General features: G+C 37.0%; 1 protein-coding gene across 1 annotated transcript in view; it reads left to right on the top strand.

Annotated features, from left to right (window-relative positions):
• IL17RD (interleukin 17 receptor D) overlaps positions 1–21,549 on the top strand; it is a 42,984-nt gene extending 21,435 nt beyond the window's left edge. The window contains exons 2-13 of the mRNA XM_058845356.1: positions 2,092–2,149; positions 4,632–4,757; positions 6,589–6,707; positions 7,313–7,433; positions 8,468–8,512; positions 8,607–8,758; positions 9,123–9,188; positions 9,957–10,011; positions 10,931–11,041; positions 12,700–12,884; positions 15,178–16,114; positions 18,376–21,549. Coding sequence (XP_058701339.1) covers positions 2,092–2,149; positions 4,632–4,757; positions 6,589–6,707; positions 7,313–7,433; positions 8,468–8,512; positions 8,607–8,758; positions 9,123–9,188; positions 9,957–10,011; positions 10,931–11,041; positions 12,700–12,884; positions 15,178–16,114; positions 18,376–18,491 — 2,091 coding nt within the window. The 3' untranslated portion in view covers positions 18,492–21,549. The remainder of the gene's footprint in view (positions 1–2,091; positions 2,150–4,631; positions 4,758–6,588; positions 6,708–7,312; positions 7,434–8,467; positions 8,513–8,606; positions 8,759–9,122; positions 9,189–9,956; positions 10,012–10,930; positions 11,042–12,699; positions 12,885–15,177; positions 16,115–18,375) is intronic.
• Positions 21,550–26,130: the final 4,581 nt, after the last annotated feature.

Here is a 26,130-nt window from a genome sequence, read left to right as displayed (position 1 = left end):
TCTCAGTCCACATGCATAGAAGTAGGTAGACCACAAAGATTTTGTAGGCAAAGCTCCAGGACACAAAGACTTGCTTTCTAGTAAAGTACAGAAGAAATTAACTTAAACAAATCTAAATTCATCAAATGTTCATGCTTAATTAATGACAGAATCACAGAATGGTTTGGGTTGGAAGGAACCTTCAAGATCAACTACTTCCAACCCCCCTGCCATGGCAGGGACAGTAAGCTAAGAATTCAGAGCCCTGAGGCCATCACATTAGTATTTATAGTTTTGAAGTAAGATGCTCTAAACAAGTTTTCCTAGCTATAAGCCATCTAAATAGCACAATTAATTCAAAATCAAGGGAATGCTTCCTGGAAGAATATATTTTTAAACTCACAGCACTAAGTACTTGAGGGGTGAATACTCCAGTTGAGCATGATGAAATTATGTGAGTAGCTTACATGTTTTAGGTTAAAACTAATATAACAATTATTTAGTTCAATACTTTGGGGTGACCCTAATTCTCTCACTAATTATTGCAGACTTTTTTTACCTTTTCTACACTTGGGAGAAAGTTTTTGCCACTAATATGTCTTATGTGCTGCATAAGTTTAGTAGAGTTTGGCTTATGTTATGTCTGTCTTTGCATCTAAATTATCAATGATTGTGGTATATTTATTTATGCTTATACTGTTACATATTTTGTTATGTCACCATAATCCCAGTAGAAATGCAATTAAAGGAGAAGTGTTGACTTTTTATTTCAATATAGCATATAAAAATCCTATCTAATGAATAAAAATACATGTGCTAATTTTCTGTGGAGTTTGGTAAAATTTGTGTCTCTAAACTTCAGCTCTAGAACAAAAGGAAGACAAGTATCAATTGATTTGATGGTTAATCTCCCTTTATAAAAAGTCAGTAGTTACTTTTTTGTGATTTTTTAATCAAATAAATCATGTCTTTGTTTTGTGGTAAGTTAAATGACATTTAATAAAGATTAGAGAAACAGTGAGTCAGACTAAAACAGGTATTAATATTAAGGTTACAACTGAAAAGAAAGACTCCTTCCTGTTTCAGGAAGCTTTTTGTATAACAGCTGGTTCAATGCCAAACTAAATCAAATTTAAACAATTAAAAGCCACCTAAGAAGAAAGTGAGATTACAAATATAACTTCTAACAATACTATCAAAGTCTGAATTGCTTTCATCCTTTAGGAAGTGTTTTAGTTTTTTTTTTTTAAACTTGACAATGCTTGCCTTGTTTTTCTTTGAGCATAACCTCAGTCTGAATGTGGAGAGACACACGGTGACTGCTTGGACATGATCCTGACGACATCTAATTACTGCTGCAGCCCTTTTATACTGATGATTTTTGTTGTTTGCACTGTAGCAGTGAAGCCGGATTATACAATTCTGTATAAATGGGTGGTATATTTTTAAATCTAATTTTAAATATGATTTATTTTGCCTTTCAGGGAATGATACTGTATCATAAGAATCAGTATTCCAGTTTTCAGCTTTGTGTCTTGTGAGGGCGATGCTACATTTTGTGTTTCAAAACAATTTCAGTACTTTCTGAAGGGGAAGGTATTGAAAGGTTTGGAAGGTTTGGAGGGCCAAAGTTCTTTTCTATAAGTAGAGAAGAGACAGTAGACTCATCAACTGGGACTTTTCCCTGGCAGAGCAGTTCTCTGGTTGGTCTGCAGTTTGCAGTATCTGCTTCAATAGCATTTGGTAAAAGAAAAGGGTGTCTGAGGCAGCATGATGGGTTTCTGCAGTGTCACTCTCTTGCAACTTGTGATACTCTTCATGGCTGTGGAGTGGTAAGCAGCTCTTGGGCTGACATTCTCTTCTCTTCTCTTGCACCTTGTTTGCCCTGGAGAGCCCAATTTGATTTGTCATGAAACCTTGATTAAAGGTATGGTTTTTGTACATACACAGTTCACCTAGGTGGTGGAAGTTGAGAATATCACTTAATTCTCTTCCAGAAATAAACTTTGATGATTCCCGTCTATGGGGCAGATTATACTGCATCAACCACAATTTCATGTCTTCATGCAAACACTACACTCAGACTTTCCTATCTTTGTTTTTTCTTTACAGGGGCTGTCATCAGTCACAAAGAATAATGGACTACTCAACATTACCTTTAAATATGACAGTAAGTTGAAAATCTGCACTATATTCACAGAAATAAAGGACTCCATCACAGTTGTCAATATATAGCAAGATGTCTCTTAAAATGACTCTAAGAATGGCATAAGTTCTTCAATATTGACATAATTTTAAAATCTAGAAAATTTTGTCTGCTGGGTCTGGTAGATCTTCTCCTTCTGTGTCTTACTGATAAGAAAACTACCCAACAATTTGTGGTAGTTTCTCTTTCTGGTTGGCCTACATAATTTTGCCTGGTATTTGACTGGAACATTTTAGAAAATTATTTTATTCTGTGAAAAATAAAGTTACTGAAAGGTTCAGTACACACAAAGACATAGGAAAGAATTATTTTGGGCTTTATGCAGCTTTTCTCTGATGTGTAATTTTGGCATAGTAATAGTGATAGACAGGTTGCAGCAGTAATGCTTCAGACCTGTTCAAGTATCTGCTAAATGGCTGTATCTTATTGTTGGGGGTTATTTTAGAGGTTTTATTATCTTTCCTGTCTAGTTGTCAGAGCAAGACTGCTAACTACATTAAGAATTTATCCTTATGTGGGCAGCTTGTGGCCATCATCAGTATAAACTCAATGTACAGTCAAGTCAAGGTCCTAATTTACATTAAAACAATGTTTGTTTTAATGCCAGTGCAAGTCATAGGTGTTTTTTTCCTGTCTGCTCAAAGAAATCACCTTGGATGCAGAATGCAGGTAAAATTTCATCATTGAGAGCTTGCATCAGGAAACCCAAAATTAGTGATTTGTTTCATTCTGATCATCCTTTTGCTCTTCTGTTTTTATGTTAATTTCTGAATTTGCAATCCTTCACTGTGAATTTTTTAAATCTAATTTGATCTTAATACTTAAAATGGGCAAAATTTAAGTGTGTCAGATTGTACAAGATGTAGGTGGTCACTACAAAAGAAGTATGATTTTTTTTTTTTTAATCTCCATAAAGAAAAATGGGAAACGGTACCAGTCAGAACAAAGGTCCCCACGTTTAGTTAACACAACGAGCCTGTTTAAATCCCAGTATGTGTCATGTTTTTTCCATTAATTCTGGCACTAGAAACTATGTTTAACCAATGAGAAGTATTAATTCACAATTCTGCTGGCACTGTGTGCTTCCTGGACAAAGGAGTTATTTGAGATCTGCAGGACAAGGAAAAGAGTTTGCTGATATGAAGACTACAGAGCTCACATGGTGTGGGAATATGTATTTACCTTTAATAAGCCAGCACAAAAGATAATTTGGCTTATTGGCTGTGTTTAAAGGCTCTTATTTTGCCACAGAGGAACTCTTAAGAAACTGTGTTTTATGATTCTGAATTAATGGGTTAGATTATTTATTCAGGTGAAAGAGAAATGTCTGCATTTTTTAGTATGCTACTTATATTCAAGTAAAAGAAGTGGTTTCCTAAAAAGTGTGATTTCTCAATGCTATTTTCTTCCAAAACTGTTGTTCTTTATAACTGTGAATCAGTGACTTGCAGTCAAACTTCAGGCACTTGTGCTATATTCCATTTTGGCAAATTGTCATTTGACAATAAAATTTGAATAAAATTCTAGTAACCAGGATCCAAAATCTTGGGCTTGCTATTAATTAGATCCAGACCTAGAAAAAGCCAGTTACTTCAAACTTTCCATTGAACGAAATCCTCTATCCTCCTAAGAGGAAGTTCATGCTGTCACTGAGTTCACTCATAGCAACTGAATTCTACAAGCAGCGGAGTCAGTACCACCCACCCAGCTTTTGTAAAAGGCAGTGTTGTACAGACTGTTCTATTCTTATGTCTGTGGCAGTTATAGAAAAGGCCTCTGGCCCTGGTTATTCACAGTAAAAAGCCATTTTCTAAATCTCCTTTACAGTTAATAATTATAGGGAATACACTGTATTTTGTGAGGATAGCAAGACAAAACCAGTTCTGAGTGAATCCAGTGGCACTTAAGTGGTGTGTAGGGATGTGGCTGCAGAATGGAAGGCAGAGAAGGGATGGATTTAAGCAGAAGATTCATTGTGGTCAGGATCAAGCAGTATAATGGCTAAAAGCACTTGAGCAGTTCTCAAGTGTCACATGGTTTATTGTTCTCATGTGTGCCTGGTCATTGACCAACATTCTCTTGCTTTGAGCACTGTACATGAAAAAATTATGTCAGCCGTCATATTATTTTGAACAGCTACAAGGGAAAGTTGTTCTCTTTTGGGAGTCCCAATACATATGATGTGGTACAGGTTACACTGGTGGTACAAACTGGTAATATCTTTGGGAGTCCTGTGACCTGTGGATTGGTAACCAGTGAAAGTGGTTGTGCTCAATGATTTGTGAATTTTTGTGGGTTCACAAAAAAACTTCATCTAGATTTGCTGTGTAGTACTTAGGAAAATAATGCACTGGTACTTTTACTTTGCTCAGCCTTGAGAACATGTTAGGGAATTTATGTCAGCAAGGCTGTTTTTCTTAAAGTGCTTGTTTGTCCATATTTTTAGACTGCACTCCTTACCTGACTTCAGTGGGAAGACACGTGATTGGAGATGTGCAGAACATCACTATCAGTCAGTTTGCATGCCAGGAACAGGTGGCTGTGATGATCCTCTGGACAGCAAATGCCATTGGTAAGTTCTAGAGGGAAATGGACTCATTGATCATGGTTTTGGTAATAACTTCCTGCTCATAGGTATTAAGTAAAATAATTATGTTATGCTTGGAATCATTGATGCATTGATGCCCAAGAAAAAAGGAATTTTAACACCTTTGCAAAGCCCCTATTTTTTCTGGCTTGCTTCAGAAACACCCTTAAAACTAGGATGTTCTCTGAACCATACTGCTTTTTACTATCCCAGTTTACTGAATTCCTGCTCTTCAGAGCTGTACAACTGTCCCTGGTTTAATTTTCTGCCCAAAAGCTTTGGTGCAGTTCAGTGGCATTGATTGAGTTTACTTTCTGATATGCTTAAAGGTTCTTTAAAATGCAGATTCTCTTACAGGTGGAAAACATTGTCTAAACATAGCTGTACGAACTTTGTGTTTCCTTGCCAGGTCTGGTAATTAAGAGTATTTCTCCATTACTTCAATGTTACTGGAAGTACCTTGTTGCCCACAAGAGCAGTAGTGTCCAAAATTGAGGAAAGAAATCCATTTCCACTCAGAAACTTATTTCTGGGCTTTAAAAGAATATGTGAAAATTCCACTGAATTCTGCAGAACTGTGCAGTTGAAGGTATTTAGTAATCTTCAGCTGCAGACTGGATGAATCAAACATCCATGGGAAAAAAAGCCTGGTGTTCTTCCTTGTAGTCACCAGAGGTTAATCCTTGGGAGAGTTTGAGGACAGAACTGCTGTTCTGACATCTCAGGTAACATGGGAACTGGACACTTTCAGGGTCTTTGTGTAAGGACAAATACTGCTTTTGTTCCATAGAATGCTAAGAACATGTTTGGCAACACTTTATCTTCTACAAAATTATAAAAATTAATCAAATCACACAAACCCATGAAAACTAGTGAACCAGAGAAGGTGGTGGAAAATGTGGAAATTATACATTTGGGATGTTATTTTTTGGGTTGACAAGCATAGCATAAACTGAAATGAGTCCATTTTGATTTATGTAGCATTTAGCTTAAAAAAGCTCTGTGTCATTGATAAATGTGTAATGCTGTTAAAGAGATGCAATTAGATGGAGTAGTGAGAGTTAAGAGCTGTGCAATGCCTTTGATACCTGAGCCACAAAACTGTGATAGGGTCAACACTGGCATTTTCCTGGGATATTCACACTACTGTGACTCAGTTTAGTCATATCATGAAGTGATTCTGTGATGAGAACATTGTAAAGACACTGTGCTGAGATAAGTTGTAGTAGAGTAACTTGAACAAAATGGATGTAGTTCTGGCAGCAGTTATGAATAACTGGAAGTCTACATGCACTGGAATAAATTCCATTCCATTTAAGTCAAGTTTTCTGTTAGCCCTTACTGTACTAGAACTAAAGAAGTTGTAACAATTGTTACCATTTTAATCTGGTAGTCTCAGAGATTATAGTAAAATTTATAAAGGAGTATTTCTATAATTTTCCAGCAAAATGTTACATTTGATTATTAAAATGGAAATGTGAAGTTATTATAGAGTGTTTCTGAAGGTGAAGAAGCTACTGAAAACTTATATTGCAGTAATTTGGAAGCACCAGATGAGACATGGGCCCCTCTGTTCCAGGCATTACACAAGTATGCAGTGATTGTAGCCTTTGCCAAAGACTGAATTCTAGATAGGCAAGATGGAATATGCAGAAATGACATACTGCAACAGGTATTAAATACAAGCATATTTCATATGACTGGTAAGTTTTATTTTTGAAAGAAAATGAAATATATTCAAGTCACATAAAATACCACATTATGCATTTTGAAATACTAATCTTCTGTTTAAATCCCCTTTAACTGCAATTTTTAGGGATTGAATACCTGAAGGGATTTCGAGTAATACTTGAGGAATTAAAATCAGAGGGAAGACAATGCCAGCAGATGGTTTTAAAAGATCCAAAGCAGCTCAGCCCCAGTTTTAAACGAACAGTAAGTGCTTTGTTTCAAGAAAAGTTTCAGTGTTGTTTGACTGTGTGAGTAGTCTTGAAAGTGTTTATCATCCTAGAATGGTTTGGATCATTAAAGGTCATCCAGTTCCAGCCCATCTGCCGTGGGCAGGGACACCTCCCACTATCCCAGGTTGCTCCAAGCCCCATCCAGCCTGGCCTGGAACACTTGGAGGGATGGGGCATTCGCAGCTTCTCGGGGCAACCTGTGCCAGGGCCTCACTTCCTTCAGGTGAAGAATTTCTTCCCAATATCTAATCTAACCCTACCCTCTTGCACTTGGAAGCTATTCCCCCTTATCCTATTGCTCCATGCCCCTGCAAAAAAGTTGATTGGTTCCCAAAAGTATTATTGGTGAAATTAATGGTAGTTATTGCTTTAGAGACAGATCTTGTTTCTTTTGAGAGCAACTTTCCCGAAGCTGGGAACCATCATTTTGGTGACTGGAATACAGATGTACATCTGTAATAGTCTACATCCAACTGTGAATTGAGATTCCTCATGTCAAAACTGTGGGCTTGTTTTGAAAAATACTTTGAGCTGTGATAGTTGATTCTAAAATATGTTGCAATCTTGTCTTTTTTGTAGGGAATGGAGTCCCAGCCCTTTGTAAACCTGAAGTTTGAAACGGATTACTTTGTAAAGATTGTTCCTTTTCCTTCCATTAAAAATGAAAGTAATTATCACCCATTTTTCTTCCGAACTAGATGTAAGTATTCCATATAATATAGTGTTCTATATAATGTAGTATTGCATTTTATGTAGTATTACATATCATCTACTCAGTGGGCCTCTCCTCCCCTCAGTATTCTAGTTTCCCAGCAAAGGAATGTAGTGGATGATGATGTTGGATGAGTCTGGGTAAAGCAGTCACTGGCATTGAAGGAAGGGAAGGAAGATCTGGGTGTTAAGTAGAAAGAATTTGCATGCCACAGATGAATCTGTGGTGTGTGATCATAAGTGTTAAGCAGCCAACAGAAAAAAAAGTCTCAGGTAGGCCTGAAGTTATCTCAGGTTTTCCTAGAGCAGGATTGTTCCTGTGCTCCTCAGTTAACTCTTGAAGATGGTTTGCTCCTCTCCAGACATTGCGAAGAAGAGCAGATTGGTTTTTGCTACAATTTACAAATGGCTATCTAGAGAGAGATGTAGAGGAGGACATCTAATTTTAGATAGCAGCAGATCAAGTTGAATTTCTTGCAATTTCTTAACAATTCTGATTGGAGGCAGTGAGCAGAAATTTGAATAATAAGCTCCTCAGTGTTTTCACAGTATGGTAAGAAGTATGGAAGTACCTTTTGAGGTGAGCTGTTGATACTTGTCCTGCTAAGGGGGTTTTTTCCCTATAAAACTTGCTTCAGGTATTTTCAAGTCCGTTAATGCAGACTGCTGTACCATTGGTAGTAGTACTCAGCATACTTATTTATTCTGAGTAAATATATTTGGGACTAATTTTAGCTTTCTCTCCTGATGTGCTGTGCCTGGTGTTATCCCTTTTGTCTCACTAAGAAATGTGATATTCAAATTAATGTACCTCTGTTTCTCATATAAAGATGAGAAGGGAGTTGAAATCCTAACAAAGGAGTTAAGTTTGCTAAATGTATTTAGTCCAGGCATATTAGAGTCTGGGAAAAAGTAGGGATATTCAAAATGATGAATTCCCTACTTTTACTCTGGTTCTTTTTCTGTTTAAGTAGCATAGCAGTGTGATACTGTATAATTAATATTTTTTCTGTATATTTGTAGCATGTGAATTGTTGCTACAGCCAGAAAACCTTGTCTGCAAACCTTGTAAGTAAAATGTAATATTTCTATATATTAATCTTAAAAAAAGTTACTGTACTTGAAGAGTTATTTTGTGATTCATGAATATCTTCTCTGGCAGACTGGAAGCCAAGGAATGTGAATGTTACCCAGCAAGGTTTTAACATGCAAGTGTCCTTTGATCATGCACCTCACAACTTTGGGTTTAGGTACTACTTTCTTCACTACAAACTGAAGCATGAAGGCCCGTTTAAGCAAAAGACCTGCAGACAGGTACGTGGCTGAGTTTTGCAAAGCTATTAACATGAGATGTTCTAAGGTCTTATAGAAGCTTACAAAACTTCATATAAAATAGTATCAGTTTTAAAATTGCAAAACTATTTGGAGCTGTTCATGTAAATAACAATTGTGCTGTAATAGTACTCATCAGTCAAAACCAGGCTTGAGGATTCCATTGGACCTGGATAACACAAGTCAGTTCTGAAGGCAGATTTTTGTATGAGTGGGCAGCCTTAGTTTTGCTGGTTTAAGGTGTGTTAATATAAGAGTGCATTGCCTATTTCTAAATCAATGTGAATTTTTTATTATATTATAAAAGTATGTGAGTTGCTTGCAAAGTATTCTTTCTTTGATGTAGGAGCAGAACACAGACACCACAAGTTGTGTTCTTCAGAACGTATCTCCAGGGGATTATATCATTGAGGTAATATTTCTAAACAGTCTTTTGTATAACACCTAAGTGAATATGCTAATGGAAAAATGGAGTAAAATTAAAATATTTCAAATCACACTGGTAGAATTGAACTTCAGGTATCCCTACTGAAGGGATGTTAAGGGTAGGTATGTTAATGTAAGCCCCCAAAGGGCTACACCCAGAATGAACGATGGTCACAAGTTTTTTCAGGCAGATGTAAGTTTGGTCTATTTACATACCAGGGGTTAATCCTCCAATTACAGCTTCAGGTAATGAAGTCGTATTCCCCCAGTTTGCTCCTCCCCAGTCCACTTGTTTACACTTTTTGAGGCCTGAGGCTGTAAGGTGTCCTTGGATCAGGCCCAGAGGGATTGTTCTGTATAACCAAAATGTGAAGACCATTAACTACACTTTATATGGAGTTTAGATTATGCACTAATGTACTACAGGATTTGAAAAATACAGAGGCTAAAATCTTAAGGCATCAGAATGTTCTTGACCTTTCCACAGCTTTGCTTCCCTGAGTGCACAGCACTTGGATCTGTGCCTTGAACTGAAGCTGTGGGCCTGCATAATTCCTTGACTTTGATTTTTATTTTTTTTTTTAATTGGAATTATGTTTCTTGGTCAATTCTTATAATACTTATATATTATATAGTTTGTGCTGCTCTTTAGTTTTAACTCTTTGAGCAGTAACTTTCTTTACATTTGGTCATAGAAGCTGTTACAGTTATTTTCATATTGCAGAAAATAAAATTAATCTTTTATTTTTCCAAGCTGGTTGATGACACTAATACTACAAGGAAAACAATGCACTATGCACTAAAACCAGGTATGAATTCTGTTTTTTAAACAGCATACTATATTTACTGTATTAATTTAGATTCAGTTTTAATGATGGAAATAATGATTGGAAATAAATCTCTATTTGACCTTTGTTTGCCATAATCTAGACTATTGAGATAATTGCACTGTGCTTTTCTGACCTAATGAAAAAAGAGTAGAGAAGCACACGTGAGCAAAGACATGTGCATCTCTGTATATTTATACTTAGTGGAGTTTAGATCAATCCATGATTGGAAATCTTTGTGGGAAAGTGGCTTTTGTTTTATATGTGGGTATGAGGAATGATAACCTTGATTGCATTCAGCTGAGAGTGCAGTAGTGTGGAAATACTGTAATGAAACTGTGGGAGCAGCCTAAACACATCACCTGTGTCCTTCAGTACCAAACCCAGCGGTCTGGAGAACCTGTCAGAGGAAAGCTTCACATGCCCATGGATCAGACCTGTTTCTGAGAAGCTGAACAGAGATTTCAGAGTGTAACTGCAGCCTCAAAACAGCCACAGATGGAGACAGTGGATAAAGTGCACTGAATCCTAATGCACATTGCAAAGGCTGCAGGAAGTCAGTTCTTTCTAAGTGGCAAGTTCAGCATCCTGGAACCAAAATATGTCAGGTCCAAATGACCACTGCATATCTCATCAAAACTATTTACACAGGGTTGTTCTCCTGGTGTGAGTTGGAGCTCTTGTTACTTGTGAGAGTCACTCTGATGCTGTGGCAGTGGGGCAACCACCATAAAACCTAATTTGAAATGGAACAGAAAATGATATTTGAGCCTCCTGTATCTTTGACAATTAACTGATAATAGAGTACTGCAGCAGTTTTGCATTCCCCGTGTGAAGATTTGTTTAGATGATTGTAATACAGCTTATTTGCATGTGGCTAATTCTGCTTTCTTTTTCCAAGTGCACTCCCCGTGGGCTGGCCCGATCAGAGCCATTGCCATTACAGTCCCTTTGGTTGTCATCTCTGCATTTGCTACGCTTTTCACAGTGATGTGCCGCAAGAAACAGCAAGGTATGAGGGTTTATTCAGTACAAAGTTACATTTAAAGATATGCTTTTGCAACCCAAACAGTTTTAATTGGTAGATTAATTCCAGAAATACCTTTATCTGAAAAACTTTATTTTATCTTTCTCTGTTCTTCCTTCCCTCAGCTTTTTGTTGTGTTGAAACTTCTAGCAAATTCTTAACCACTGCTTGATGGTAATTGGTTGCCTAGACAGTATTGTATCACAGATCAAGAATTCACTATAGAAAGGAGAGAACAAAAGCAATATTGGAAAATACTTTTTATTTCATGTTTCTTTTTCTTTGAGAAAGTACTACGTGGCCATGTAGATTACAAACAGATTTGTAAATGGATATGTTTTAAACATTCCCTTATTTTGCTCAGAAATATCTAATTCATATTTATTTTAAATCAGAAGGAAAGTAAAGCCATGTGATGTCAATACAATTCACAGTGCTGTCTGGAATACTATCTACAGCTGCTATTCCAGATTTTCCCACTTTCCTGGAAGTTGTCTTTACCTTTCATTCTAAGCCATCTTCCTAAATTTACTCTAAGCCCTGCTTGCAGATGTTTTTAGATTCCATTCCTCCTTGCTGACTTCTCTGTAATCCAGGAGCTGGCAAGCAACACTTGATACATTTAAACGTTAAAAATATATTGGCTTTTTGTACTGAATTTAGGGAATCATGTGGTTTCACGAAAAATGGAAAAAGAGATTACTTCTCCAAACCTTGCATATCTGTATTATCCACCTGAATTTTGGCACAGAGATATACTGCAAGTGCTATATGCCAGCTGGGTTAAATCCTTTTACCTTCTGGTCTTCTGTAGTTATCCTTTTGTTCACAGCTAGCACACTTCCAACAAAAAACCCAGACAAATCACTGAAGACTTGTTTACAGAGAGTTGTTCCAGAATAGTTACTCCTGATGAATTGTTCTGAATTGAATCCCTAGATGGATATTTGTATTTTGAAATACTCATACTTTATTCCAAATTAGCTTGATCAGCTGTAGAACTAGATTGAATTAGTGTGGCATAAGGCCAGACTTTTATGTTCCAGCATAAAAGCATCTATGCAAGGAAAGAAACACTAATAGCTATTTTGATTTAAATTAATCATATCTTAATTTAAATTAATGTCAGATTAACATCCAAACATGGGTGTGTGTATATATACACTAGAGAAATTTTGTATGATATCCAAAAGGGTCTGTGGACCTGGAGTTTAATATTCCTACCTGGATTATGTTTTGGTTTGGGTTTTTTCAACAAGAGACTTTGTTAGACAGGAAACTCTTGAAGATGATAAATCTTTTAAGTTTATAGTATTTAAACAGAGATTTGAAGATTGTTGAAGCTGAATAAAGGTGAAACAACCTCATTCTATCTATAAAATAAACCTTCCTTGTGTTTTCTGAGTTGGACAGAAATAACTGCACATTTAACTTTGAAAGTGTATTCCACATGCTGCAACTCTTAAGCTGGATAAATAGAGTGTGTGCAACTTTTCTTTTTCAGGACGGAAAGGCGAGAAAAATCTTTAGAAAATAAAACAAAAATATTACTGTATGCATTAGTAAAGAGCCTACAAAAGTAATTAAAACTCAAAACAAAATTAAGCTTTATAGTATGAACTCTCTTTTCTTTTGCACTTTAGAAAATATATATTCCCATCTAGATGAGGAGAGCTCAGAATCTTCAGCATATGCTGCAGGTCTCCATGTGGAAAGACTTCGTCCCCGGCCAAAAGTGTTCATCTGCTATTCCAGTAAAGATTGCCAGAAACACATTAATGTCATCCAGTGCTTTGCTTATTTTCTTCAGGACTTTTGTGGCTGTGAGGTAAACTCAATATTTCATATGTAAACAACTTTTCCTTAATTGAAACAGCAATCCCAAAATTCTGTGCTTGTAAAGTAGGTATTTCAGTCACTCCTTTCCACAGAGATGACCTTAGTTATTTTTCTTAATATTGGCTATATGAATTTTCTTCTCTTTATCCAGTGTAAAAAAAAACCAAAACAACCCAAACCAACAGAGTAGTGGAAGATCATTATTTCGTGGCTTTCATTCAGCCGTGTTTAGCTTGCTTTGAATGAAGTGCTTTTTCTGTTCAGTAGGTCTTACAGCTTTATAGTCAGCAGCCACAGAGGTATCGTTGTCTGCCTGGTGTACTTTGGTATTCCTAAAGTGTGTTTTGTATTGTAATTTAAAAGAAGTAGAATCTATCAAGATTTCTACTCATAGAGCAAAAACTGCATTATTAGGATTATTTGTTGACAGCATGTACTTACTAATTGATCTTTATTTTTTGCTTCCCTTCTGTTCCATTAATACTGTAAAATCAGCAACTTTTTTTTTTTCTTTCTTTCTTGTTTTTATTTGAAAGATATGAGAGAGACATTCGAATTGCTACTTTGAATGAGCAGGCTTAGAATCTCCTGCTGCTGTCTAAAATAGAATCAATATGTGGCCAGTTTTTCACTTTTCAGCTGGAAAAAGGCTGGACAATTGTTGCTCTCTTTGCGCTGCATTTTTCCTCCTGCCCCCGGGATATGAACAGGATGAGCTTGGAGCTGGGTTTCATTACAGCAACTCTGCTCTCTGGTGACCAAACACAGAAACACAGCCGAGGCCTCACGTGTTTGGTGGGGATTGTCACAACTTTTTCCTCTGTTTAAAATAGTTCAAGATAAACTATTTTACAAGTAACTTAGTTGATGTGCTTTTAGAGATGTGCTTTAGACCTGCTACACTGCTCCTCTTTGGAATAGTGTTGAGATGAGCTCTTACTGCTCTAACCATGGAATGTATAGTCTCAGACATCAAAACAAAATTTATATAATGAAATATTGATAGCACCTATGTACAGAAATAATATATGTTGTTACTAAAGCTGTGGAATTTAATATAAAAAGTGATGCTTAATTCATAACAGAAGAGTTGCACAAGTATTTTTCATATGGAATTGGAATGTTTTCTCATAAAGGATAAAACCAGCAGCATTTAATAGCCATTTAAAATAATAACTTGTCCATAATAAAATCCTTTCTCACAGGTAGCAGGTCACACAGGATTTTGAAGACCAGAAAAAAAAACAGACACAAAACTTCCTGTATCTCCCAAGCAGCAGTAAAATGACCTCTCCTTCCCCATACATGGGCAAGAGTTGTCTGTCTGGAAGGGGCTGACAATGGTCATCCAGTCCCACTGACAGAGCAGGCAGGATCACTTTCTTCCTGTAGCCAACCATGTGGCAGCAGTTTTCAGGAGTTCTTGTGTTCTGAGCATTTACCTACTCTGTCTTCTGATGGGGCAAGGTTTTCCACTCAGCTGTGGGTGACACAGCAGACCAAAATTTTTGTTCTCTGGAAAAATACTTGATAGAAGGATTTATGAAGGATTTACAAGTGGTTTAGATGTGTGTCTAACATGCAAGTTTTTTACATCTGTTACATCTGTTTACATCTGGTTTTTTTCTGTTACCCTACTCCTCATTCCTTCTGTGAGATAAAGCATTGTGTCCCTCATCTTGGTGTCCACAAGCATTTCAAATCATGTAGAGTGGTCAGAGCGCTTGACTAAGTACAAAATAACTCCTAGGATAAAATTTTCAGAGCTTTCTCATCAGATAAAACTGCTGTTGTTTTGCATCCTAACTGGAAGGTCTTGATATTATAAGCACTAATTATGGTTTGATCTAGATATGAAAATTCTTTGCATCACACTTCATTAATATGCAAGGATGATAAGTGAATATGGCACTTAGGGGCATGGTTCAGTGGTAGACTTGGCAGGGCTGTGTGAATGGTTGGACTTGACCTTAAAGGTCTTTTTCAATCTAAACAATTCTGTGATTCTGTTACTTCCGCTACATTCAGCACATTATGGACCCAGACATACAATGGTAAATTGTTTGAGGCAAGCACAATTGTTTATTGTGGATTGATGATACCAAACTTGATTACAAGTTTGCACTTGTAATTTACTTGATCCAGCCATGTTTTCTATGTTCTTTTTATTCCCCAAGAAATATTGCCATGTATCAGATCCATAGTGCTCTTTTTTAAAGAACCACTTAGGTTTATATACATAAAACTGAATATCAACCAGAATTTTTTTTTTTCTTTTCTAGGTGGCTTTAGATTTGTGGGAAGATCTGAAAAACTGTAAAGAAGATCAGAAGGAGTGGCTTATTAAAAAAATAAATGAGTCCCAGTTTATTATCATTGTATGTTCCAAAGGAATGAAATACTTTGTTGAAAAAAAGAACTGGAAGCACAGAGGAGTAACCAAAGATGCAGGAAAAGGAGAACTCTTTCTCTTTGCTGTGTTTACTGTTGCAGAGAAGCTTCGTCAGGCGAAGCAGAATTCAGCTGACCTCTGCAAGTTCATTGCAGTCTACTTTGATTACTCCTGTGAGGGAGACATCCCTGCTATTCTGGATCTAAGCACAAAATACAAACTCATGGACAATCTCCCCCAGCTCTATTCACACTTACATTCCAGAGATCTTAGTGTACAGGATTCAGAGGTGTTTCCTGTTAACATTAGTAAAAGGAATTATTTCAGGAGTAAATCTGGGAGGTCCCTTTATGTTGCTATTTGCAATATGCATCAGTTCATTGATCAGGAGCCAGATTGGTTTGAGAAACAATTCATTCCCTTCCCTCCACCTTCTTTACACTACTCGGAGCCTGTCATGGAAAAGTTTGATTCAGGCTTGGTTTTAAATGACTTGGTGAATAAACAGGTGATGGATGGTGATTTTTACCTGAAAACAGATATAAACATTTCAGTGGGGAATTCAGACTCTCACTGTATAATTCAGCACTTAAACCTTGGAGAAGATATAGAAACTCAGGACATTCAAGGTGGTGGCAGCTCTGTTCTTCAGCCATTGTTACATGTTGTTAAAGCTTCAAATCTGAAAGACATGCCTCGAGATTCTGGAATCTATGATTCATCTGTTCCTTCATCTGAATTATCTTTACCTTTAATGGAAGGACTATTGACAGACCAAATGGAAACGTCTTCCATTACAGGAAGTGTTTCTTCATCATCAGGTTTAGGTAAGACACAGCAGTGTTTCAAAACTTATATTCAGTTACTGTGCACATTTCTGCCATCTTCAAATAGGTAAGGTAATATGTGAGGAGCCATGTAGAAGGCTGCAGAGAAAGGTAAACATTGTATAAAGATGGTAAAACGGGTAGAGTAGCTTCAGAAAAATGAATCTTTTTCTAAACTTACAATGTGTGGAGGAAATCTTAGCTAGATAGAATTTCACTAAAAGTCTATTAATAAGTTACTGCTCATTAATTGACCTATTCTTGGAGAGATAGCTTCTTCCTTCCAGGGACTCCTTGGCAGCTGGGATTTCAGCTGACAGCTGTGTGGTGTAATCAAGAGGGTGATACGGTGAAACATTTTCACAGCCAGCCATAAATCTAAACCTGACATCCTATTTTGCAGCAGCACATACTGGATCTTTTAGGGATATTGTCTGTACTGTGGTTAACTCAAGTTTCAGAATGACATCAGGCTTCTCACCAGATACAGGGCTGGGGAATGAACAAATGGGTTTCAGTGGAGGAATTTAAATGCTTGGAAGACACTCTCCAGAATAGATATCCAGCTCAGATGTCTGCAGTTAGAAGGTGTAAATTTTGCCTCAGGCTGTATGAAAAAACTGATCTAATCTTAGTAGTTATAGGATACTGAACTGGCATCACAACTGCCTCAGCATGGAATGTTCCAGCAATTGTATTGTATGACAAAACTGCTCTTTGCTGAGATTTTCCTTAAGTAGCTACAACAGGTGAATATTGCATTTTGATGGTTGTATCCTGTTCTGCTTTCTGGAATGAGTATTGACAATGCATTAACTAGACTTTTCTCTTGGGTAAAGGAATTTTTTATTCTTAGTAAGATAATTCATAACGAATGCTTGATGCCAGAATTATCTTGGAGGGCGAGAATGCAAATGCTGATTTACAGACATAGCACCTGTATTTATCAGCTAGATGGTCTATATAACTAAATAGTTAAAATCTGAAAAAAACTTCAGGTGGGAAAAAATATAGATTTACTGATTTAGTTAATTAAGTTACAATTACTCTGTTCTCAAAATTAAAACTATATTTTTTAGTTTCCTACCATCTTCTAACTTAGCCTTTTCTCACATCTGTGGGAAAAATTACAGATGAACTTTGTAAAGGTTCTAGTGAAAGTAGGATGCTAGTTGAAAATGTATGGCCACCCTGTAAGAATGCTTTCCCAGTGTCCCCCTCCTGATTCAATTACTGAGCTGTCAGCTGGGTATCCCAGCTGCAAGGAGGCACTGGAAGAAAGAGGCAGTCTTTCCAGTAATTAATTCTCAAGTCACATACCCCCTGGTTAACATGCTTCAGCTGTAGAGGTTAAACGTTAGGGCTCTTGCTGATAGAGTTGGATCTTAACACTGATGTTCCAATGTCTTAAGAAACCACAATAATTTCTGCCATTCTTCCAATTACTGTCCTCATCCAAAAGCACCACCTTGACACTCCCCAAACCTCCTTCCCCCAAACAGCAGTCCTGATGAGATACAGGGTACAAAGGAGACAGTGTCTGGAACTGAGCATCATCTGCCTTTTGGAGAGCAACACATTAAATTTCTTTAGTGTCCCAGACATACAAAACACTTAGAGCCCTACTATTTATATGCATGCTAATGAGAGGAGTAAATAGAATTTTTTAGCTTTTATTCTTGTTCTGAGAGAGACACACATTCAAAATACTGCTCTGAATTCACCCTATATTTCACTTTTTTACTTATTTTACCTGTTACTTGGTCAGAACAAATGTGAATAGCTCTGACATTTAGCATCTCAAAAGAGGATCTTTCTTTTCTTCCTTAAAGGACAGTTTGGTAGAAGTTTGTGAATAAAAATCCTAAGTCACATAATTTATAATCCTTTCTATCTTAGGGCAGCTCCTGAGCAGGCTACTGGTCTGCAAAGTAAAGATTCTCAAAGAGATCATCATATTTGGCGTCCTCAACTGGAGTTCAAACCAGTTTAATTTTGAGGAAGTACCAACAGCCAAACCTTTACTATGTCCATTCACTAATAAGGTCTTCCCTAAGAAATCCTACCTGGGAAGAAAATCAGTATTGTATCTCTAGATAATGTTTTGCTGAGCATGATAGCCTCAGGAGTGTATGACAAGATAGTGCAGAGGCTTTTCATAAGTTTTGTTTGCATTGCTTCTGATATGTTGACCAAGTACAAAAATCACTCTTTTAATTAACGAGCTTCACTTTTTTTTTTTTTTTTTCCCCCTTTTATAGGAGAAGAAGAACCTCCTGTAATGACTGCTACAAAGTTCTTAGTGCCTGGAATATGTAAAGCAGAACTTCATTGCCACATCCACGCTGATGAACTGCAGGCAATTGCTCCTTTATAATACATTACAATGTTGTTATGCATTGCCACTTTATCAACAGCCTCTGTTTGTGCTTTAACTACCACACTGTCTCAGCACCAAATCTACTTGAAGGAACAAACAGCCCCTGAAGAAGATCTGTTATTCCATTTTTTTGTGGCCAGTAAACTTGAATCTGTTGGTCTTTTTATAAAAACTCTTTAATGTGTTGAAAAATGTAGCATGGAAAAATAGAAGAGCATACTTCTAAAATTGTTCCTGTTATAATTTAAATGTCTTGAAATTCTACTGTTTACACATGCCATAATCAAAATTTACTATTTTTTGCTAGGAATAACTTTGCAACTGGACATAAAATTGGAACATTAAGCCTTAGTAAATTTTGTAGTTGAGCCTCTAGTTTTAAGTGCTGATGTACTTGACAGCAGAAGTGTTGTAGTGAATGAGAACAGGATTTTTTTCAGAAGCAAGATCAAATGCCAAAGGTGAGATCAAGAAATTCTCCATCAGAAAAAAAATATTTTATTTTCAAAATGTTTGAGCTCTTTTCCTCAGTCTCCCCAGATGTTAATGTGTCTCAGTATTCAATTTCAGTGCATGTCTCCCTCTTGTGCATTAATGGCCTGTCTCTCCTCCACAGTCTGCCTGTGGTGACTCACAAACAGCACCATACTGAGGCTGAAGGATCACTCTTAGAATAGACAAAAATACAGGTCCTCCATATGTTGAGTGATACCATGGAAACAAAGTTTCCTATTTTCTTCCTGAAGGGTAAATATAAAGATTAAAGAGATGGGAGAAGGAAGACCATATTTTATATTGAAGATATTCATGGTTTGTTCAGCCATGAGAGACATGTACTTTATGGGGGCTCATATTATCATTTGAGGACATGATGCTACAAAACTGGAGTAAAGCAAGCCAAGACAAGCAGTTAACAGGCAGGAATACTTTGTCTTGAGCCAAGCAGTGAACAGCAGCCAGTGAGTTATTTTGCAGTTTACACTACTTACCATCACTTTGTGTACTGTCACTAGTGTTATATTAAGGAAAAATGCAAAAACCACCACTGGCTGTGTTTATCTGCTGACACCGAACATACATGTCCTGTTTCCTGCAGTGGCCAGGTGGGTAAATCTTCATCCAAAATGTCCCTCCTGTTTCCAAGCAGCAACTTTTCTGAAGTTAAATGCATCTCTGTAACTGCAGTTCCAGGCATCAGTACAGTAAGCATGGAAACAGCAAATACTAAAGGACACCTCACCAATGTGCCTTTTCTCATTCTGGTCATGGAGTCAAATTCTGTCTCATTTAACCGGTATTCACATTCCACTAGCAGGAGGTTACTTTAAAGATAATTAAGGGAGAACTCAAATACCTCAAATATTCTCTTGGTTTTAATAGATGAGAATTAGACATTAACTGTTACATTTTATTATCCATTTTAATAGCATGAGATAGAACTATTAAGTGATGATTTTGGCTGAGTAGCTGTAAAGCTTGCAGGTTGTTTTCTTGGGTTTTGTTTTGGTTTGTATCAGTTTCTTTGTATCAGTTGATATTTAATCATTGGAATTTCCAAACAAAAAGAGATGGAGATTGTTTTCACAGATAGAGTAAGAAAGTAACAATTATTTGTGTATAACTCTTAATGGCAGAACTCTGACATGCTTTGCAATTGTAATATGGAATTCTGTGATCATTTGGATCAGCATGTGTTGGATCTGGAGGGCCTTTTCCATTACTGAAATGTTCCTTATTCTCTCTGCTTTCGGAATTTCAAAGAGCACTACCTGGAAAACTTCAATTTTACACGCGTAGTGAATCATCTACCCCTTTAATGATTTTTTTAAGGCTGTGCCTTGGACCTTATTGGAGGCAAAATTCTCCATGTTTTCCCATTGCTTGAAGGTCAGACTAGGGAGAATTATTTAGAGGTAAATGCTCCTCCACTAAATCCAGTGCAGTTCTTGTTTTACTGGAGAAAGGGTTAAGCTTGTATAAGAGAAGGCAGAAAGGTGACACAATTTGTATGCTGTGTGGTGAAGATCTGCTGTGCATAGAAATGCCAAAGCTGCACAAGATGAGAAGGAGGAGGTGGAGGCAATTTCTTAGCAGTGAGCTGGTGAAGGTAATGCTGCTTCCATCCATGGGAAGTCCCAGCTCATTTACGGTTATTTAATGCTGGGCTAAAGGTTGGGAAGATTTCCTTGTTCCGTTCAATTCAGTGGCAGAACTGGTATTTTGAAATGAAATTAAGTTTTTGTCTTGAGCTCTAAGAAAACTGAGTGTTGAAAAGGGATGAAGGCAGTTGCACAAAGAATCACTTGTCATTAATGATTTTTTTAATTTGTTCAAAATTTGCTGTACAATCTTGTACATTATTTGTTAATTATGAAAAGTCTATGCAGATGACAGTCAAATCTAGGAGTGGGAGGGAAGAAAAATTCCTTTATTCCTTCTTAGCTTAAGGTGGAAGCAGCATATTATATGTACTCAGAAGAAAGACAATATAATTAAGTGAAAATATAGATTAGGATGGCCCACACCTAAAGTTTACAGAAATAAGAGAATACTTAATCTAACTTAGTATAGCTTTTTTATGAAGCCACAGTTCTTAAATAATTAGATGTTGTGTATATTGAGATACTGGAAGAACATAGTACTGAATTGGCAAGAGCTCTTTATGCTGGGAGTAGCAGCAAAAATACTTGTAAAATTATTTTTTTAAAGATATGTTAACACACATAGTAGAGGTTAGCTTACTACTGTTTTCAATTCTAAACATCATGTTAATGGTGAAAAGATCCCTTTAATTTCTGCTACACTCAAGTGTGTGGACGTTGGATATTTTATAGTGTATTTTCTGGGAGGGTAAAAAAACATTGGAAAGCTGAAGGCTCAGGATGTGACAGTGTGTTCAGCATTTTGAATGAGGAGTATAGGTGCCATAATTTGTTCCTGTCTATGGACACATCAACTGTTGAAAATAGAATGCATCTGACATTTGCAGAAATAATGTTTTATCATACTTTAATTTAGAAGTTAAATACCAAAATAAAATATTTTTGTTCCATTTTATTCATTGGGCTTTTCTTATACTATTAAAAAGAAATGGCTTAAAAGTGCAATGGTTTTATCCTGCACACTTTGAGTGCAGTTCCACACAACACACAAGCAGACAGACCTGCTAACTGCTGTTCATGCCCTACAGCTGGGAGGGAAGCAGCTGTTTTGATGGGTCTTTATTATAGTCAAGCAACTCTAAGAAATTTTAACTTCTAAAACTTATGTATGGGATAGACTGGGTTGGATTTTATTTTATTTTTTAATAAAATTGTGTTAATACGATTTTATGTGATTTTTTTCCTATATCTTCCCTGAAGGCCTCATAGCAGTACATGGTTGTTCTGCCTGCCAGGTGAAACCTATCCACAAAACTGTAATAGCTTGGACTGGATTCATTTTGTTGAAGAGGATGTGATAAATACTTAAGATTTTTATGTGGGGTTTTTTCATCCAGCTGATTTCAAAGCACTGTTCCAGCCAGTAGACCCTGCAAACTCTAATTTTAGGGGTAAGCCTTGAAACCACTCTGATTCCTTATGGTGCTCAGGTAAATGAAGGGAATCTAGTTATGGAATGTTAAATATAATAATGTATAATATAATAGACTTAATAGTTACAATAGTAAAAATCCATGCAAGAAGAAATCAACATCTGGAGAATTTTCTTCAGTAGGTAATAAAAAGACTTAAAGCTGTAACAGTTAAGGCCAATTTACAAAAACCAAACTTTTTTCCAGAGTCTCCTGGTAGGGTCACAGGCCTTGGCAATAGATGGCAGATTGAACTAGTGTGAGTGAGTATATGGAATGCTGTCCTGTTGGGCTGCTGATTTAGTTGGAATTCTAACTATTTAGTTGCTACTGGTGTGCAAAAAGACCTGCTTGAAGAGAGGCAGTCTTGTTGATTACATGAGTCAGGTAAGATTGTTTCATGGCAGTCCATCCATCTGGCATTTTTTCTCCACAGGGGAAGTGTGTGTCTGTGGTTGCACGTAATTCTAAACTCTCTAACACATCTGCTCCCTGTGCAAATTCTGTATTAACCCTTTAACTGTAAATCAACATCAAATTGCTCACAAAACTTGCTCTGAATTTTTGTAATAGCTAGCCAGGTTTATGTGATGAGATTTTACTCTACCTAAAATACTTTGCTATTGATGATCATAATGCATTTTCATAGGAACACAACATTTCTTCCATTTCTTCAGTATTACATTTTGTAGTAGCCATAGAACCCTAGATTGTACCACGGGCTTGGGAAACTGATACAGTGTTTTTTCTGTTTTAAACTAAATTAACCTTTAGAGGCTGTCTTTCATAGGAATATTGACTACTTCAAATAACTGCAAGTCAGGAGTTTTTCATTACCTTTGACATTACAGTAAAAAGACAGATCAAACCTAAAAACAGAAGTCACCTTCTTCATGGTTAAAAAAAAATTATTTCTAACCCAATTACGGAGGATTAAGCTTGTCAAATTGCATGCCTTGCATAGTAAAAGGGAAAATTGAACACTTGGAGAAGGGGCTTGTTTATTTATTTTTCACATAGTTGCCAAACTAAGCTGTGTTTTAAAGAAAAAAGTTCGCAGAAGGATTTTACATTGAGGAAAGTGCCAGGAATATTTTCAGGGCAGCAAGCTGTGTGGTGAAAATAATTTCCAGTACAAGTTGTAGAACTAATATCACAATGTAAAAGTGGTTTTTGGTAACATTCTTTAGGCCTTTCCAGAAGGCCGTGGCCACACCCATTTTAGTAATGCTTTATTTCTCAGGTGATTCAGCCAATCTCAATGGGTCTGGTTATGAAATCAGATACTGATGATGGAAATGGGACATAGATCAGATAGATTTTTCTTTGTAAGTGCACAGCTGGTCACATACAGGCCTTGAGAAAGTGTTACTGTCCTGATGTTACATGGAATTGGGTAGGAATTAGATAAGGTATAGGAAATAGATCACTTGGGAACAGAGGTGGGCTGGTGTCAGCTGAAGGCAGAACACATGGTTTCATGTCTTGGTCTTGAGTAATAATGGTGATTCTTTGAGTAGACTGTGACCAGTCAGTGTATTTGGTTAGAGATTATTGTTGCAGCATTGGTGTTTTGCAATAACTTGTGTGATGGAACCACAGGGTGCTGGTTCATGTCCCAGAGTTCTGCAGCAAATTGTCTGCTGATGGAGCATGGTGGGAAACAATGGCACAGCAAGAACTGCAGGAGAAGGAAGAGGTAGATTTGGGGCAGATGTTAAACAATGTTTTATTTCCTTTACAACACCCCACAGAGACCTCTGAAGTGTGAGGTACCTCAGGGCAGACTCTGCAGGGGCCTGTTTCAGCCCCGTAGCACTCCTTGCTGCTATTCCTCTGGAACTGCATTGCTTGATGAGAACCTGGTTTGCAAGAATGACTCCTTTATAATTTTGATGAAAATCTGGAGTGATCTAATTGCTGTCAGTTACATCATACTTATTTCAAAATAATTAAAAGTGAGAATAGAATTAGACCTACTTGTCTTTAGCAATGTCTAATAGAGGGGATGTACCCGTAAAAGCCATGAGTCATCGACAGAAAGGAAGCTGTCTGCTCTTTATTGTAGCTTTTGCAAACATGCCAAGGTGTGTTTAGGTGTTAGGAAGGAAGTCACCATCTTTTTGCTGAGGAGTTGGACAATGCTCAGCTACTGAGGGTGGAGTGGGAATACCAGTGACAGTGAATCAGGAAAAGAGGGCAGGATTTGTGATTCTGAAGTTCCCCACTTTGCTTAGACTGCCTCCAAACCTGAGAAATACCACTACATTTATTTGAATATTCATGTTTTCACCCTTGAATTGGCTTGCTAAACATTTTTAAAGAATAACAGTCAGGTATCACTGTGTTTTTAAGATAATGTTTTGGATTGAAGTAATAATACATTTAACAGTTGAATTTTATATTTTGCATCCTAAAGAAAATTCCATGCTTGCTATGATTTTAAAATGCTGGACAAACAACAATTACAAACCATGTTATATAATTTTTAAACCCAGGAAATACAAATTAGTAATTACTGAAAAGTGTTCAGTCTCCCTGGACAAGGCTTTTAGTTGATGTGTTTGAGCAGATTCCACTTTATTTTATAATTATAAATGTTACATCCACTAATTGTTCATTCCCTGTGTGCATAAGTGGAAATTTTGTGGACATGGAAAATAGTCTAAAAGTTAAAGGTCTCTTAACAGAGCATCTCTTCCCATTTCCTGATAATGAATATCAAATTAAGCTTTAAAACAGGGGCCTGGAACTGCCACTTTCCATGACAGACATAGTAAGTCCAGGATAAAAATGGGCATGAACTTTACAGCCTGTGCATCTCTGCTTTTGTAACAGGTACTGCCAAACACGGGGTGGGATGTCTGTTTTCTACTTATCTTTGCTGCAGCTATGACAAAGGCCCAAAGTTTCAGGAACCCATCAGAAATTATCAAATTTAGCAACCTCACAGATTTCTCTATTCTGCTAATTATATCAATGCTGCTGGGAGCCCAGGTTTTGCCCATAACCTCGTGTTGCTTAAAACATAAATCCCCGACTGCCAGAGGGCAAGAGAATTGCCAAGTCTCCACACACCTGTGTAATTTATGTGAATTACTACTTTAAGAGCAGAAAAAAACTCCACCTGTAAGTAAACTACTGTGTAAAACTACGATGGCATCTTGATGGCTATTATCCAGTTGACTGTCCCTAGTTTAAAAATAATTCAACTTAAGAACTAGTTTCTTTAAATATGAATTTAATTCCAGAATGTTTTCATACAGCATGGACTTTGGAGATTATTTCAGTATTCCAACCTGAAGAAATGACATGGAATTAGAGACCTTTACTTAAAGCAGGGTCTCATGTCCATATGCCTCTTCCAAACCACATTCCTATCCTCAGCAATTAGAAACAACTGAGAGATGAAATCTCCTTGCAAGATGTTGGCTTAGAAAGTAAGGCCAAACCATAGTTAATTATTATTTTGCTGTAAAGTGTTTCTGGTATCTGGGCTACAAAATGTGATGAGTTTATTATTGTTTTCCCATTGGTTCTTTTATGTTGGCAATGCTACTACTGTGAGAGACCTACCACCTACGTTTCATTTGCATTTGTTTTAAAGTGATGTAATTGTTAGTATTTATTATTATTACACTGACTTCGGTCACAGAAAATAAGATGATCTTTGCCAGTCACAGTACAAACACAGACTAGAAAGAGTCCCTCATCTAAAGTGCTCATTGTCTACCTCCATCTTCACATTCCTATATTTTTCCAATAAGTCCCGTAGGTCAGTAGGACTTCTGAGTGTATTTCCGTACGACTATTTTGTCCAAAACACACATGCCTGTTACCATCTGTACGTTATTTGTCGCTATTTTCCCCAAGTTTTTAACCCGATGAGACCTACTCCTGGTCCCTTGCTGTTCATCTCGTTTGAGACTTGGAGCGTGGGGCGATGTCCTTTGCCTTTCTATGGTCGGTCTGCCTCCTCAGCTGTTCCCAACCCCACCCTGGCTTCCTTCACCTTCCCCGGGTGGGAAGCTAGGGACGGGGGGAGCCCGGAGCCCCAGCAGA

The sequence above is a fragment of the Poecile atricapillus genome, chromosome 9, assembly GCF_030490865.1.
Source record: "Poecile atricapillus isolate bPoeAtr1 chromosome 9, bPoeAtr1.hap1, whole genome shotgun sequence".
Taxonomy (NCBI): domain Eukaryota; kingdom Metazoa; phylum Chordata; class Aves; order Passeriformes; family Paridae; genus Poecile; species Poecile atricapillus.
The sequence above is the reverse complement of the archived record's forward strand: the minus strand, read 5'-3'. Positions and strand labels throughout refer to the sequence as shown.